Source organism: Schistocerca nitens, chromosome 6, assembly GCF_023898315.1.
Source record: "Schistocerca nitens isolate TAMUIC-IGC-003100 chromosome 6, iqSchNite1.1, whole genome shotgun sequence".
NCBI lineage: Eukaryota > Metazoa > Arthropoda > Insecta > Orthoptera > Acrididae > Schistocerca > Schistocerca nitens.
The window spans coordinates 249,863,621-249,881,931 of NC_064619.1; the positions used below are offsets into that span (position 1 = coordinate 249,863,621).

Below are 18,311 nucleotides of genomic sequence, written 5' to 3' on the forward strand. Positions count from 1 at the left end.
CAATGCAAAATCCATGGCAATATTCCTGGGATCATGTGTGTAATGGGTATCTTGAATTTGACTTCTATAATTTGGCATGAATAATATTAGAGAACATGAACTGGGATGGAAGTATAAAATTTCAAAGGTCCTTGAAGAGACCATAGCATATTTTGCGACTAAGACTACATAATGTTATTTTTCCAAAATGTTTCTGCCAAATTGCCAACTACTAATTTAACAAATAAAGCTATGGCTGTGAATATTTTGGTAATATCAATACTACGCGTGCTATTTCTAAACTATCGTATATTGCAAATATTTAATTTTTTTTAAAAATGAGGAAAAATGAAACATATACGATAATAGCTTGTCATAAAAACCTCTCGTACATTAAACAAATATTCTGCTGCACAATTACTATTGACCTTCTCCAATAATAATAATAAAAAAAATGCATTTCAAGAAGCGTTTTAATATGCGCTTGCACATCTAATCTATGTTGATTACACAGACATGGGCACCGTAAATGTCACAAAGGTGTATGAAAAACACATGCTGAATAAACGCTATCACACTTTAGAATTACGATTTATTATCAAATCGGCATTCATATGTTCGCTGATGGGCTGATAAAAAGTATTCCTTGTGTGACCTCGCGAATAACAAGTAGTTTTTTTCGATCGAAGTTACATGAAGTGAAACCTTAGAAATACGAGCAATGCAAAGCATGGTTAAAACGAAATCGAAATGTATAATTCATACTTCCATGAGAAGTATGCACGGGACCAATTTTCGTTCGTTATTCTACATTACTGACACGAACTGGACTTTGTATATGTATTTCTCGTAGTTGTTATTACTGGTGAAGATGAGACATCACAAACGTAATTTTTCTTGTTAGGCAACCATTTCTAGGAAACACGCTCATTGCTTCTAAAGGCAGAGTAATTACAAAAACAGTTCGATACCAAATGGGGCCTGATTTCTCAAGGAGTCTTTCGTCAACTTTTAGTCGCTCATAGCCACAAAAATATTACATCCATCTATCGCACTAATCCTCACGAATCTCCCTCTCTCGTCGAACATTTCGTCACGAAGAAGGGCATTGCCGCTACAAGCTAGCGCATGCGCACACCGGAATTCCGGGACTTTGATTCCGAACGGTGTTCGGCGTCTGGTCGTTCACAGGTCTCCCAACTGCGGACAGCACAGCGGAGCAGTAGGCTAGCATATTTGTAAAATGAACCTTGAAGTACCTGGCGATGAACTTTCTTTAGAGTCTGTAAGTACTGTTTCCTTTAATAAATCTACAACTCTAAAGTTTCTACTTTCATAAATTAGAGGCTTCTGTGCATGAGTATGTATATTTATACCGAGGGCCAGCAATTGAGTAGAAATTTTCTAAGTCCGCAAAATGGCGTACGGAGACTAAGTCCCACGTAGTGATAAATAGTGTCACTTTTCATAACTGTTTTTGCTGTGTAATTAAGAGATTTGTTGCATAAAACAGCTGTGGCCTATCATTTTAATAAACCTCCCGTTTTTTTTTTCAAAAAGGAAAGAAATGCAAAGGAAAACCGGAGTCCACCAGGAAATGTGCCTGAAGGTAAGTATGCTAGTTCATGGATCTTTAAATTCTTGGGAGTCAGTCTTTTCATGTAGAATGAGCCTGTACCATATGTTTACGACATTTTATGTAAATTTTTTAGTGGGACAGCTTGTCGTTAATGGCATTTCTAATGGCTACCAAGAGAAGCATTCCAAAAAGGAACACAAGTCTGAACATAAGGAGAAACACAGAGACAAAGAAAGGCACAAAGACAAGCACAAGGAGCATCGAGACAAAGACAGAGACAAGGAGAAGCATAGAGACAAAAGTTCAAGTGGAAAGGTTTGTGATAATGTTCAATTACTAAGATTTTACAGGTTGCAAGTACTCTTGTCATATTTCATACTATTGTTAATACTTCAGTTTGCTTTGTTATCCCTGCCAAATTCATTGCAAATGTGTTAAAAACTAACAGTATGGCAACAGCTGGTTAGCTTAGAATGAATTTTAAATGTTAAATGTCATTTATAGTTAAAATTTTCGAATTTGAATTGTCATCTCAAAATCGAAATGTTATTGAGTTCAGTATCAGGCCGAAGAAATGTTGTAAAAGTTGAAAATATGGTGTTTTGATTGAGAATATATAGGTCGTGAAAGGATTGAGCATTGGCCAGTACTTAACATATTGAACTCATTAAAACCTAGAATAGATTTAACCACTTAAGTGGAAATTTAGTTTCTGCCATACTGCAAATATTGCTGTCAAGTGGTTTTTCTATATGTATGTGTAAAGAGGAAAAAGCTAGTAAAAAAGGAAAAAAGTCATTGTCATTTAAATATTCAGAGACTTCCATGATGTAGGCCAGTTTTAATCCATAATTAATGATCCATTAAATCAAGAATGCAGTCGAAGTGAATCTTAGAGCATGGGTTTCTTTATATCAACATGTTTGTAATCCATCAATGAGCATGCTTGTAGCACCAGATATGAGAGTATCAGGTGTCAAAAATTGTGCCTAAAATGAAACTGTCGGTCTCAGCGACAATGAAAAATTAACTTTTATCCATTGTTTTCATGAAATATCTGGTAAGAAATATGATCAATAAAATATTATGTTTAAAGTAATACAAAGATTTTGTTGTTTAGTTGTATTTTGAAAATTATGTATACGAGCTGTAAGGCTTTCACATTACCACATAAAATAGTAATTCATTAAATAATAAGTCTGCATTTTTTACATGAAGATAAATGAAAACCCAGTCTAAATCCAAATGTTTCATTTAAACTCTGATGTTATTAGATGTGTGTTGAAGGAAGAAATTATTTGTTTCACATTTTCATTGTGTTATTACTTACTTTACTGTCTTCTTTCTGTGCAGGATAAAGAAAAACATAGCAGTAGCAGTAGCGGTAGCAAAGATAAGGACAGAGACAGGGATAGAGAGAAGGACAAAGAAAGGGAAAAGGATAAGGATAAAGACAGAGAAAGGGACAAGGATAAAGTGAGAGAGAAGGAAAAAGAGCGAGACAAGGATAAAGAGAAGAAACACAAAGATGAAAGAAAGGATAAGGACAGAGAACATAAAAGTAGTTCTTCAAGTAAAGACAAGGAACACAAGAGCTCAAGTTCAGAAAAAGAACATAAAAGTTCCAGTTCCAGGTAATTTATCTTCTTGTGTAATGATTACAGAACTACTTGACAGTTGAATGTTTTGCCCAATGTGTTCTAATATTGCAGGAAGCTAAATTATAGCAGTTTTTCTCAAATTCATTGTCGATGGTTAAAGAGTGATTATGTATAAATAACAGAATATGTATATTTAGTGAAGGTAAAGTAATATGCCATAAGGAGAAAATCATCTCTCTCTCTCTCTCTCTCTCTCTCTCTCTCTCTCTCTCTCTCTCTCTCTCTCCCTCTCTCCACTCCCTCCCCTCCCTCCTCTTCCACTTCTCCCTTCCCCGCACTGCCTTCTCTACATGTGCAGAGATACTCCAGAAGCCACCGTACAGTGCATAGCGGAGGGTACCCTGTACCAGTACTAGTCATTTCCTTTCCTGTTTCATTTGCAAATAGAGCGAGGGAAAAAAGAATATCTATATTCCTCCGTATGAGGCCTATTTTCTTGACTCTTGTCTTTGTGGTCCTTAATGCGCAGTGTATGTTGGCGGCAGTAGAATCTTTCATCAGTCAGCTTTAGAAGCTATTCTCTAAATTTTCTCAATAATGTCTCTGAAAAAGAAGGTCGCCTACCCTCCAGAGATTCTCATGTGAGTTCCTGTAGCATCTCCTTGACACTAACGTGTTGTTCGAACCTACTGGTAACAAATCTAGCAGCCCACCACTGTGTGTTTCAATATCTTTCTTCAGTCTGCTGTGGCACAGATCCCAAACCCCCCACCAGTACTCAAGGGTGGTTTACACCAGTGTCCTATATGCCGTCTGCTTTACAGGTGATCCACACTTTCCTGTAATCCTTCCAATAAACCAAAGTTGACCATTCGCCTTCCCTATCACACTTTTCTCAGATGCTTGTTCCATGTATATCGCTTTGCAACATCACACCCAGATATTGATATTTAAATGACACATTACTAAATACCACATTTGCACTGGACTAACTATAGAACCCACATTTTGTCCACCACCACCAACTGAAGTCCCTGCACACGTGCATGCTCTTCCCCCCTACCCCCGTACACACACACACACACACACACACACACACACACACACCACAGTCCATAGCAGCTGAAACCAGACTATGAACAGCAATCTGGAAGTGGGAGATTGCAATTGTGTGGGAGTACAAAAGAGGCTGGGATGGGAGGGGGAGGGATAACAGGGTTAGGATGGGGGACGGTAAAGTGCAGGGACGAGGTGGGGAGAGAGTAGGCCAGCTAGGTGCAGTTAGGGGGAGGGGGGCAGGGGCAGGAGGGGTTAGTGGAAAAGAAGAGAAGTATAAAGACACGGGGTGCATTGGTGGAATAGAGGGCTTATGTAGTGCTGGGCTGCAACGGGAGCAGGGAAGTAAGGAAAATGACCTAACAAAGGTTGACACCAATAGGGTTAGGGGAACTTATCTCCTTTTATAATACCCTTTATTTTTCCTGCCCTCCATCTAACCTCCCGACTGCACTTAGCTGGCCTACCCTCTCTCCATCTTATCCCTGCAAGCTCCGCAACAGCACTCGAATGTCCCCCACCATTACCCTGATATCCCTCTCCCTCCCTGCCCCCAACCTCTTCCTTGCATCCACCCAATTGCCTCTCCCATCATACACTGCTTCAGCTGATAGAGATAGTGGTCGTGCGTGCGTGCGTGCGCGTTTGTGTGTGTGTGTGTGTGTGTGTGGGGGGGGGGGGGGTTGTGTTTGACAAAGGCCTTGTTCCACGAAAGCTTATTGTGTGACAGTCTTTTTGTTGTGCTTGTCTGTGACACAATATCTCTGCTGTGTGATGAGTAGCAACTATTCTTTTCATTGCTACATTCCATCCAGGATTTCAGTTGCTTGATTTTACATTTTAACCACTCTCAGATACTGTAAAAATATGAATAAAGGTCTTCTTATTGTGTAAATATGCACCCACAACAAGAAAAGGTTTGAAGTAGATTATCAAAGCAATAAAGGGTGGAGAGAGGAAAAGTGTTGAAGCAACTGCAAAAACTGAAATTAATTAGGAATTTCTCCCAGTACCACGGGTCAAATTAAGAGTTGTAGGACAAAGTAAAAATATTCTCCCATGGTCTTTTCCTTCTTATGCTGCTGACATCCTACTCCCTCGAACAAGTCACGTGTATTTTTCGTAACACCTGATTACTCTGTCTCTCTTATCTTACTGCCATATGATGCCTGGGGAGGTAAATTTTAATTTTAGTACAAAGTGCCCTTTAGTCTTCCTGCCAAATTATATATATATATATATATATATATATATATATATATATATATATATATTTGCAACTCCTCTCTCTCTCTCTCTCTCTCTCTCTCTCTCTCTCTCTCTCTTTCTCTCTTTTTGACAAAGGCCTTGTTGGCTGAAAGCTTATTGTGTGACAGGTTTTTTTATTCCCCCCCCCCCTCCCCCCCCTGTAACTCAGCATCTCCGCTATACGGTGAGTAGCAACTGGTTAAAATGTATCAGTTATTCCAGTAATGTTTTGTATGTCTTTTAATTCAAAGTAGATTTAAGCAGTGTTGTTTTAAAAGCTCAGATCAAGAAAGGTGACTGTTTGGGCACCTATTTTTGCGTAAATTCTTGAAATGATCAAGGCCAATTTCATTTCCCTTACCAAACACGGTGATAATATTTCGGCATGTAATGAAAGCACACTGTCCATTTCTTGACAAAGATATGCAGATACTGTGCCATGTTCGTGATGTTTTAACTTGACATTATGCTTCTTCACTTAGAGTTGTTTTATGCTCCTTCACAAGTCTGCCCATACCTGGGCCCCAGGTCATACGAAAAGGGAAAAAATGTACAGTCATCAGGTGTTTTTCTGTCAAGAAAATGATTTAAAAGTCAGCATTATGCAGATTTTTAACAGGGTCAGAAGTGGAAATTTTTTTGTGGGTACTTGCAGGTCACCATTCATCTTGCAAAATACTCCATATCCCCAGTTCTAGCCTCCCTCCCCCCCCCTCTCCCCCTGAACTATTTTACTTTACAGGTGCTCTTGCTTCCTCCCACTACAATGTACACATGACAGCCCAAAAAGTGGCTGTTTCTGAAGTTTGAACTAACCAGCATGTTATGCAGGAGGCAGTCCCATTAACTGATGTTCAGACCTGCTCATAAAAATAAAGAACTCTTGTCACTGTGAGTTTAGTAGAAGGATTGACACCTTTTTGACACTTAGCCTAAGGACAGAGAGAGAGAGAGAGAGAGACCCTGCTGCGATTTTTGTAGCATTTATTGTAGACCTACACTAGGCACTTGATTTTATGATGTGGAGTCAAGACCAGTAAGGTGTACCTAAATGGTGGCAACTGTAGTGTAATGCATTTTTAGCTCAGCAGTCTACTAGGCAACTGCCTGGAACAAGGTTTGTTTCGTATGTGGTTCTGTGCAATTTTTTTTTCCTTTACTCAGTTAATTTGTTTTAACAGTAGAAATTATGAAATTAAAAGAACAAACAGTTCACAGGTCGAATTGATATATTTTTGTCCCTCAAAAAAGCATAATATGTGAATTTTTCTCCACATAATATCCCAGCAAAATGCTTTTAACCTGCAACTTCAGTGACTGTTGCCAAGTGACATGACGCCATTGTTAGCACACCGGACTCGCAATTATGAGGACAATTGTTTAAATCCCCATCTAACTATCCAAATTTGAGTATTCAATGAGTTTTGGAGCTTTTAACTCTAGTCTTCTGTTTTTCAGTGGCCGTCTGCAATTGGTACAGGTTGCATCCTCAATTGAGCAATAGTCTAGAATGGGTCACACGAGTGATTTGTAGGCAGTCTTGTTTGTAGACTGATTGCACTTCCCTAGTATTCTACCAATAAAATGAAGTTTACCACTTGCTTTACCCACAACTGATCCTATGTGATCATTCCATTTTGTGTCCCTACAAAGGTTACACCCAGGTATTTGTATGAGTTGGCCAATTCCAGCTGTGACTGATTTACATTATAGTCATAGGATACTATTTTTTTTGCACAATTAAAGCAAGTTGCCAATTGTTGCACCACTTTGAAATCTTATTATTAACATTTCACTGAAAGTTTATGCAGCTTCTTTTAGACAGTACTAAATTATAGATAACGCATCACCTTCAAATGTCTGAGGTTACAATTGATATTGTCTGTTGCTACAATTAATATTGTCTGCAAGGTCATTAATGTGTAACTTGAACAGCAGGGGCCCCAACACACTTCCGTGGATACGTCTGAAGTTACTTCTACCTGCATTTGACAATGACTCTCCATCCAAAATAACACGCTGTGTCCTCCCTGCCAAAAAGTCCTTATTGTAGTCACAAATTTCACTTGGTACCTCATATGATCATAATTTTGACATTAAATGTGGGTGTGATACTGAGTCTAATGCTTTTCAGACATTCCCAAACTATAGGTTTTCTCATGTTACTTTCGCTAACTGGTAGGTAGAAAAATTAAGGGAACTCACTGAAGATGATGAAACATCACTGAAATCTCGATTGGTGAGGCAAAAACTAATATTTGTTTTTCTCAAGGCAAAATGTATAAGAACTAATTTATTGTTAAAACAGTCACTGGCACACAAAGTAAGCTTTACCCGATTAGCTGTGGTTATACAAACATGTGCATTCATCTCTTTCCATACAAATCCACAGAGCACGTTGTTATTGTGCCGGATATAATTTCTGGGCTGCTTGTACATCAGAAGTCAGTATTTCCCCATTGAATCTTTTTTTGTTGCTCTGGAACATCGGGAATCACATTTTACTCATTTGCAAGTCTCAATGACAGCCTACAAATATATCTTCTTGCTCCAGCAATTTTGTAACCATTTACATTAGCTTGTGTATGCAACCTTGCTTTTAGGATATACCACACTCAGAAAAATTGTTGATAAGTTTCTCCTGCATTTATAATATTGAATAGGATTTTTGCATTTACCCCATTATGTTTGTTAAATATCAATTAAAAATTACTTGTAAGTTCAATTTTTGTTTTTCTTGTTACATTCGCTTAAACAATCTTAACAAATAAAATTATCTGTGAATTGGAAAATTGCTCGCAGGTTGCCGGATTTAGAAAGAAAAATCACCTAAAGATATATTCTCTCCTTCTGTTTGCCAAATGAATTTCTCTGATGTGCTGTCAAAAATATATCTTGTTGTTGTTGTGTTGTTGGTGGTGGTGGTGGTCTTCAGTTCAGAGACTGGTTTGATGCAGCTCTCCATGCTACCATATATTGTGCAAGCTTCATCATCTCCAAGTACCTACTGCAACATACATCCTTCAGAATCTGCTTAGTGTATTCATCTGTTGGTCCCCCTCTACAATTTTTACCCTCCAAGCTTCCCACCAATACTAAACTGGCGATCACTTGATGCCTCAGAACATGTCCTACCAACTGATCCATTCGTCTAGTCAAGTTGTGCCACAAATTCCTCTTCTCCCCAATTCTATTCAGTACCTCCTCATTAGTTATGTGATCTATCCATCTAATCTTCAGCATTCTTCTGCAGCACCACATATTGGAAGCGTCTATTTTCTTCTTGTCTAAACTATTTATCGTTCACATTTCACTTCCATACATGGCTACACTCCATACAAATATTTGCAGAAAAGACTTCCTGACACTTTAATCTATACTCGATGTTAACAAATTTGCATTGAAACAAGCGTTCAGTTCATAGTGCTGTGGAATGTGGGAAAAAACCACAAATTGGCATTCATAAGAAGAAGAACAACACCAAAAATGCAACAGGAGCGTAATATGTAAGAAATTGTCGACGCAACCTGCCACTGATGATGCCTTGCAGAAAATAAAGGCGAAACGCGTATGGCACTAAAATTGTGTTTTCTTCAGTTGCTGTCAGATGATCCATAAGTAAAAATTATCAATATACCGTAATATTACATGCAACTGAGGAAGACAGGCTACAAAAGTTGAAGCCATCACCCTTGTATAGTCTATCTATGTACTCCTTTCACCTTTCTGCTTTCCCTTCTTGGCTTAGAACTGGTTTTCCATCTGAGCTCTTGGTATTCATACAAGTGGTTCTTGTTTCTCCAAAGGTCTCTTTAATTTTCCTGTAGGCAGTATCTATTTTACCCATAGTGAAATATGCCTCTACATCTTTACATTTGTCATCTAGCCATCCCTGATTAGTGATTTTGACTTCTTATCTATCTAATTTTTGAGACGTTTATATTCCTTTTTGCCTGCTTCATTTACTGCATTTTTATATTTTCTCCTTTCATCAGTTAAATTCGGTATCTCTTCTGTTACCCAAGGATTTCAACTATCCGATGTCTTTTTACCTACTTGATCCCCTACCACCTTCACTATTTCATCTCTGAAAGCTACCCATTCTTCTTCTACTGTGTTTCCTTCCCCCGTTCTTGTCAATCGTTCCCAAATGCTCTCTCTGAAACTCCCTACAACCTTTGGTTCTTTCAGTTTACGCAGTTCCCATCTCCTTAAATTCCTACCTTTTTGCAGTTTCTTTAGTTTTAGTCTACAGTTCATAACCAATAAATTGTGGTCAGAGTGCCCCTGGAAATATCTTACAAACCTGGTTCCTAACTCTCTTACCATTATACAGGGTGTTACAAAAAGGTACAGCCAAACTTTCAGGAAACATTCCTCACACACAAAGAAAGAAAATATGTTATGTGGACATGTGTCCGGATACGCTTACTTTCCATGTTAGAGATCATTTTATTACTTCTCTTCAAATCACATTAATCATGGAATGGAAACACACAGCAACAGAACGTACCAGCGTGACTTCAAACACTTTGTTACAGGAAATGTTCAAAATGTCCTCCGTTAGCGAGGATACATGCATCCACCCTCCGTCGCGTGGAATGCCTGATGCGCTGATGCAGCCCTGGAGAATGGCGTACTGTATCACAGCCGTCCACAATACGAGCACGAAGAGTCTCTACATTTGGTACCGGGGTTGTGTAGACAAGAGCTTTCAAATGCCCCCATAAATGAAAGTCAAGAGGGTTGAGGTCAGGAGAGCGTGGAGGCCATGGAATTGGTCCACCTCTACCAATCCATCGGTCAGCGAATCTGTTGTTGAGAAGCGTACGAACACTTCAACTGAAATGTGCAGGAGCTCCGTCGTGTATGAACCACATGTTGTGTCGTACTTGTAAAGGCACATGTTCTAGCAGCACAGGTAGAGTATCCCGTATGAAATCATGGCGGTGAATCGATGAAGTACAGTATATACTGACGAAACTAAAATGAGCTCTAACATGAAAATTAAGCATTTCCGGACACATGTCCACATAACATCTTTTCTTTATTTGTGTGTGAGGAATGTTTCCTGAAAGTTTGGCCGTACCTTTTTGTAACACCCTGTATAATCTATCTAAAACCTTCCAGTGTCTCCAGGTCTCTTCCTCATATACAACCTCCTTTCATGATTCTTAAACCAAGTGTTAGCTATGATTAAGTTATACTCTGAGCAAAATTCTACCAGGCGGCTTCCTCTTTCATTCCATAACCCCATTCCATATTCATCTACTATTTTTCCTTCTCTTTCTTTTCCTGCTATTCAATTCCAGTCCCCCATGACTATTAAATTTTCGTCTCCCCTCACTATCTGAATGATTTCTTTTATCTCATTATCCATGTCTTCAATCTCTCTGTCATCTGCAGAGCTAGTTGGCATATAAACTTGTACTACTGTGCTAGGCGTGGGCTTTGTGTCTATCTTGGCTACGGTATTGCATTGACTATGCTGTTCATAGTAGCTTAGCCGTGCTCCTATTTTTTAAATTTGTTATTAAACCTACTTCTGCATTACCCCTACTTGATTTTGTATTTATAACCATGTGTTCACCTGACCTAAAGTCTTGTTCCTATTGTCACTGAACTTCACTAATTCTCACTATATCTAACTGTAACATATGCATTTCCCTTTTTAAATTTTCTAACCTAACTGCTGATTAAGGGATCTGACATTCCATTCTTCGATCCATGGAACGCCGGTTTTGTTTCTCCTGATATCATCATCCTGAGTAGTACCCATCCGGAGATATACGAATGGGGGACTATTTTATCGCTAGAATATTTTACCCAAGAGGATGCTATCATCATTTAACCATACAACAAAGCTGCACGCCCTTGGGAAAAATTACGGCTGTAGTTTCACATTGCTTTCAGCTGCCCACAGTACCAGCACAGCAAGGCTGTTTTGGTTATTGTTACAAGGCCAGATCAGTCAGTCATCCAGACTATCGCCTTTGCAACTACTTAAAAGGCTGCTGCCCTTCTTCAGGAACCATATGTTCGTCTGGCCTCTCAACAGATACCCTGCTGTTGTTTGCACCTGTGGTACGGCTACCTGTATCGCTGAGGCATGCAAGCCTCCCCACCAATGGCAAGGTCCATTGTTCATGGGGGGGGGGGGGGACATATTTCCTAAGAGAAATAAATTTCTGAGTACATATAATGACCATAAGTCAAAGTATTTGGTTTCTTTTTTATTATTTGTGACTCCAGGTAATGTTTGATGTGTCAAGTACTATTTTGGGGCAACTTTCATATTTTATAATCAATATGAATACTTTTATGAACATATAATGGTATTTCATTTTTAGCTATGGAGTTATTACATGATGACAAGGTAGAAGATAAATATTACTAATTATAAATGTTGGTATTTTTAATGGGGCGTGTATGTATTTGTATGTTTGATTTATGTTCTAGACAGTTCTCCTTGTATTTAACAGATTTTAATTGGAAACCCTGAAGGCCTCTATTTTCTCAATATTGGTTTCTCTGAGACTGTGACAAAACTGTTTTGAAATGCTGTTATGAGATATTTTAAATTAAAAGTCAATTTCCATCCCCTCAGGATACTAAATGTAGAAACCGACCACAGTGGTCTTGCAGACTGCTTTTTCTTCGACAGTTATACCAAGAAAAGCCACCTTTTGAAAAGCAGGATTTTCAGTGTGTTTACTTACTAACTTAAGTTTCATTTTCAACTTAATGATCAACATATATTGTATGCTGATCTCTTACGGATTATTTGCAAATAGTGCATTATTTTAATACTGATTTCATATGTTTGATAACACAGCAAAGACAAAGACAAACACAGCAGCAACAGCTCGAGTAAAGATAAGGACAAGGATCGGCATAGTAGTTCTTCTCATCGCGACAAGGAGAAGGACAGAGATAAACACAGTTCCTCCTCTAGCAAGGATAAAGAAAGGCACAGTAGTTCAAGTAAGGAAAAAGTTAGCTCTAGCTCTGATAAGAAGCACAGTGACAAGGAGAAACACAGAAGTAAAGAAAAGGACCAAAAGGACAAAGGTATTTATTGCAAAAAACTGTTTATTACTGACACATAATTTTGATTAGTATTTAAAAAATTTACAATATATATGAGAGGATTCATTGAGGGCGTGTTCATTTACAGTGAAATCCCTTCTAACACGTATCTGGGGACATAACTATTTTGTTGCATGTAAAGTCACTACCAGTATCTTGATTTGAAGATAACACAAGGATGAAGATAATGGTATGCAGATATTGACTTGTTGCCTGTTGATGCCATCTCAGGGTATTCGGCTGTTGGTTGTTTAGTGGATTGTTTGATGTTTTGCCAGCACAAGTGGCTCAACTTTAGTCCACCGCCAATAGAGGGTGAATCTTTGACTATGCCCGTGTGGTAAACCACCAGAAAAATTATTAAATGACTATCAGACCAAGACCCTGATAAGAGTGCTAACAGGCAACACTTCTTATGTGGTTACGAAAACCTCAACTGATGACAGAATGAAAATAATTTAAGGAGTCAAGGTAACTCAAATAGTATTACAAATGCTGAGACATGGAAAGCATATTAACAAGAGAACTTTTATGGCTTTTGGACAAATCATTTTTCAGAGCTATAGAGTATATGTACTCACGTAATGCTGCAAAAACTGACCGAAATAAGTAAAAGTAGCTGGTAACAGTATCAAGTCCATGCACGGTTACAGCAGAACTTATTGGACATTTAGTCTTGCATAGAAACAGTTCAATGCCATCTGTTGAGTCAAAGCGTTCCACGCAGTAACGTGTGTGGTCTGTAAAATGTTAATTTTTCAGGTATGTCTTTCTTTTGAGGAATGAAATTGATCTCTGCACAGCAGCCATACTCTTGCTTTCATGGGGTGAATTATGCTGAGGTCCAGAAGTATAGGTGACTTGGGCAGTTTGCAAGGGAAAGAGCAAATGATGATGTGTTTGGATGTGCAGATTGTCAGTAATAAGAACAATGTGTCTCTCTCTGCTTCAGCTTTACAATAAACTACTATATAGTAGGTCATTCCATTAATTTCAGAACCTTTTCCTGCTTGCCTATCACAGATTTCACTGAAATTTTATTGAACATTCACACGTCTCCCATGAACACTGATAAAGTTTTAACATTTGTCGCAGCAATACTGGCTGAGATACAGCCGCTTGTTTTACTCCATGTGCAGAGTGAATGTAAATTTCTGGTGAATTTGGGCTATTATCTCGGGCAAAATTTTGTTGATGTAATGAAATTAGGCCATCTTGTACCACTTTATGCATTTTCATAAGAACAATAATGAAAAGAATTTTACAAGTCATATTCAGCCAGAAAATTGTAGGCAAAATTCCCCAAAAAATTTCAAAGTTTGCCTTCATATATATCTCAGGGACTAAAGGTATGATGAACATGAAACTTGGTATGTAATCCAACAACACAAGGTTGTCAGATATAAATTTTTGTTTTTGTACCACTTTCCAGTACGGAATAAATTAAATGGAAAGTGGATTTGGTAAGTAGGTGAAAAATGTGGTCTTTTAGACCTGATTTTGCAAAAGAACTATGTTCTATTACTCTTTCCAAACTGGACTCGTTAAAAGACAATTGTTTTAACAAATAAAAGACCAAAAACTTTTTTGTTTACCCAATGTGAGCTATCAATGCTAGATAATTTGAATCACGGACACGCAAATTGTGGCGCGGAAGAAATATAAACTTTGAATTTTTACATCTCATAGAGTAAACACATGCTGATCATGAAACTTAACATCCAATAGGTCAGAAGCAGGAGGATTTGGGATACAAAATTTCATTTAGTTACTTTTGTCTAATGATCTACAAATTCATCAACATGATGATGATCTTTATGAAATGATTAAAATGGGATACATTCCACACTTCATTTATAAATACAATTTTCTATTAAAGCGTCAAAACTAATGTCCTTCTAACCAATGTCTTTTAAGCCCCCCGCCCCCAAATAGTGGGATTATTTTTCATCCATGCCTAATAATGCTCTGTAAATTGAGGCAAAGTAGCCAGAAAAACCATGCTGTGAATAAAGTTTTATCTTTGGGTTCTTATAGCTTACTGATTAAAGTAATCATAAACATGAAACTTTAGACTCAACAACTTTGCAATGTAAGGTTACCCAGTATAAAATATCATTCACATACTTCTTTCCAAATTTTTAAAAGATCAGTTCAAACTTAATTTTTCTAAAAATTAAAATAAGTCACATTCAACTTGCTTTTAGAAAATGGACAAATTTGAGGGAATGAACCAAAATAACAGGCTACATTTCAACAACCTGTTGACCATGTTCTGCTGTGTATTATTGACGAGTGATATCTCACTGTATTGCATTGGACCGTGATGACATTGTTTAGAGATAATGCCGTGATCATATCTCACATGCTGTCTACCATGGAAACGGCTGAAGTAAATAATCAGTAGTCTTCAAACAATGAACAGAGGATTTCAGGTACTCAGCAAATGGCTTTGTAAATAGGCAGGTACCATAAGGCTTTGGAACCTAAATTAAGAAAGCAGATTACAGGCTTGGGAATGTGGATGAAGAAACACACCCGTGGCTGGTACTGCACAGCTATTGGTCATGACCCCTATGGTGATGAGTTTGCTGATTCATATTCCTGAAATGGTAGTGAAAACCTCACAGTGGACCAGCGCTATATAGTGAGCTGTTACTTATCAACTTAAAAATAAAAATGACGTACAACTCTCGAATTTGTCGGTCATTTTCAGGTATTGTTTCCATACATTGAAAAATCGAGCATGATTTTCCAGCTGCTTGAAAACATGCTCTTTCTGACTGTGATTAGTTTGAAAACAGGTATGGAAAACAAATTTTCTGGAAGCAAATTGAATGTTATCTATTTTCGTAATTTTTACAATGAATGACATTTTATATTGGAAAACTTTATGTTCACAAGTTGTTGTTGTCCACAGCTTCATGTTTATCAAGCCGTTAATCAACAAACTATCAAAAACCGAAGTTAAGACTTTATTCATAGTGCGATTTTTCCAGTTACTTTGCCCGAAATTTTTGTAGCATTGTTATCACATATTTGAAATTAAACCCATGAATCAGGGGAGGGGGCTCCTTAAAACATGTTGTCTAGAATGAGACTAGTATTGTAGCTTTAATAAAAACTATGTTGGTAAAAGAAGTGTCAAATGAGTCCTATTTTCACCATTTCACAGAAGTCGTCATCTTTTTGGCGAATTTGTAGACCATTGGAAAGTAGTAGATGAATGAAATGTTGTATTCCACATATTTGTGCTAGTGTTCTATTGTGTATTAATTTTCATGTTCAACATGTGTGTACTCTGAGATATAAGAATCCGGAGTTTACATTTTTTTCGCATCACATTTCCTACGCCCAACTTTGATTCAAATTATCTAGCATTGATAGCCCACATTGGATAATGAAATAAGTTTTATAGAACACAGTTTTTTGCAAAATCAGGTCCAAAACCTTACATTCTGACCTCCTTACAAAATCTTCAACTTTTCACTTAATTTATTCAGCATTGGAAAAATGATATGTAAATGAAACTGTATATTTGAGAACCTTACATTGTTAGGTTACGAGATACCAAGTTTCACATTCATCATACCTTCGATTTTCTGTCTGAATATGGCTTGTAAAATTCATTTCATTATTATTTGTAACAAAATGCATAAAGTTTTTCAAGATGTTTAGTTTCTTTCGACAAAATATTGCTTGAGAGATGACAACTCAAATTTGCCAGAAATTCACGCTCGCTCTGCGTGAATTCACACGTGGAGTCAAAAAAGTGGCTGTTACTCAGCCAGAATTGGTTTGACGAACATTAAACTTCACTAATATTCATGAGGACATGTGTAAACGTTCAACAAAATTCATGATGGTTGAGGAGGGAAGCGTAGGTTAGTTGACATGGAATTATCCTAATATTCCAAAAACGTCTACGATAATCCAGGCATTGCTGTTTAACTCTGTGACAGAGTTTTAATGTTTCTAAAATTCCTGGTTACAGTCTTTAATGGAAACAGCTTTTCATTTTCATCAGTATTGTCGCACAACACTCATATGTAATGTTTTTCTTGCTCTCTGTTCCATTACATAGTTTCTGTCCTTGAAAAGAGTACATTTATGGGGGATTGAAGTTATGAAATGCCCTAATTTCATCAAAACGGGAAATGTTACTTGATTCATATGCCTGTGTCAGTAATACCAAAGTATTCTTCATGTGGCATTTCACAGACACATTCCCTTCAGTTAAATGTGACTTTTTTGAACTGATCAGGTCACAAGTATTACGTGCCAGGTCGTCAACCTCAACCTACAGCGTCTTTTCAGGTGCCTTCTCAAACAATAAATTTTTGGCAGAAGGATGTTTCCTACTCCTCATTTCATGGAATCATTTTGGGAGGATGGCTCAAAGTTTTTGAATGTTGAAGAATTAGTTTTTCCCTCCTCTTCCAGTGCAGAAGGACTTTTATCTTCAGTATTCAGATTGTCTTATCAGTGCACTGCACAGAGAAAGTGGGGCAAAGTATATATCTTGCGCGTGTTTAACATTATGACTATGTTTAACATCACAAATAATTGTAATTATCTATTGAATAGTATGTTTTTTTAATTTACTGTCATGAAAGTATCACATTCATATGACTTGACAATGGAAAGTCCAGCATGGAATAACAATAATATGAAAAGGGTAGATTGCTACTAACCATGTAGAGAAGGTGTTGGGCCCCAGACAGGTACAATGAAAAACACTACTAATCATTTAAGCTTTGGGGCAAAAAAAGTCATTCTTCCAAAACTGAAAACAAACAAACAAACACACACACACACACACACACACACACACACACGCACGGCCACTGTCTCTGGGCACTGGGTCTCCAGTGTTTTTGTGTTTTCTGTGTTATATGATACTGATATGTCATTCATAAGGAATTTTGTGAGTTCGGTTGTTGATGCCATTAAAGTTGTTTTTGTGGTGTAAGTTTTGGGCTCTTTGTGTTGGTATATTAAGTTGCACTACATAACTCACTATTACCTCATAAATTCACGTCAGCATGACCAAAAGAAAACACAAATGGCATGCTTCTTGGACTTAAGACACATAGTAGTGATGTTACTCTGTGCCCTGTTTTCGTTTGATGGAGCACATTTGTTTTCCCTTGGAGATGGAGTAAACACAAATACCACCATTTTGTGGTAAAACACTGTTGATCGCCTTCTTTAACAACAACGGCATCATCCACAAGGAATTTGTTCCTGAAGGTCAAACCATTAACGCTGCATTTTGTGTGTGTTTTGAACTTTATCACTACAGCGTTTCCGGCAGGTTCGGCTGGAGTTGCACAGAACTAGAAACTGAATGTTGCTTCATGACAATGCCCCTGTACACTGTGCGATTCATGTGTGCCAATTCCTGATGCAGAAGATGGTGACTGTTCTCGAACACCCTCCATACTCCCCTGATCTGCCTTCTGCGGACTTCTTCCTGTTTCCCCGCTTGAAGGCAGCCATGAAAGACGAATGTTGTGCGAACATGAATGCCATCAAAGATCGTGTGACAACCATTCTGCGATCGATTCCACAGGAGGCCTTTGCTGATAGTTTCCAGAAGCTGCACGAACATTGTCGAGAAGCATGTTGTAGCGGGTGGCGACTATTTTGAAAAGCAATAAAGAGTATTTGTGTGCATCTTTTGTTTTGTTTGTTGTCTAATAGCATTACCGCATATATCTTAAATAAACCTTTCAATCATCCACAGCTGCCGTGGC

The 18,311-nt window shown here is 37.8% G+C and overlaps 1 protein-coding gene across 2 annotated transcripts in view; it reads left to right on the forward strand.

The window, feature by feature from the left end:
• The first annotated feature begins 1,086 nt into the window (after positions 1-1,086).
• The window catches only part of LOC126262216 (DNA topoisomerase I, mitochondrial), a 52,089-nt gene continuing 34,864 nt past the window's right edge, over positions 1,087-18,311 (forward strand). Inside the window, exons 1-5 of one of the 2 annotated variants that reach the window (XM_049958651.1) lie at positions 1,087-1,264; positions 1,540-1,588; positions 1,692-1,873; positions 2,912-3,192; positions 12,299-12,534. In XM_049958651.1, coding sequence (XP_049814608.1) covers positions 1,223-1,264; positions 1,540-1,588; positions 1,692-1,873; positions 2,912-3,192; positions 12,299-12,534 — 790 coding nt within the window. In that variant the 5' untranslated portion in view covers positions 1,087-1,222. The remainder of the gene's footprint in view (positions 1,265-1,539; positions 1,589-1,691; positions 1,874-2,911; positions 3,193-12,298; positions 12,535-18,311) is intronic. The other variant, XM_049958653.1, reaches the window with a different exon arrangement.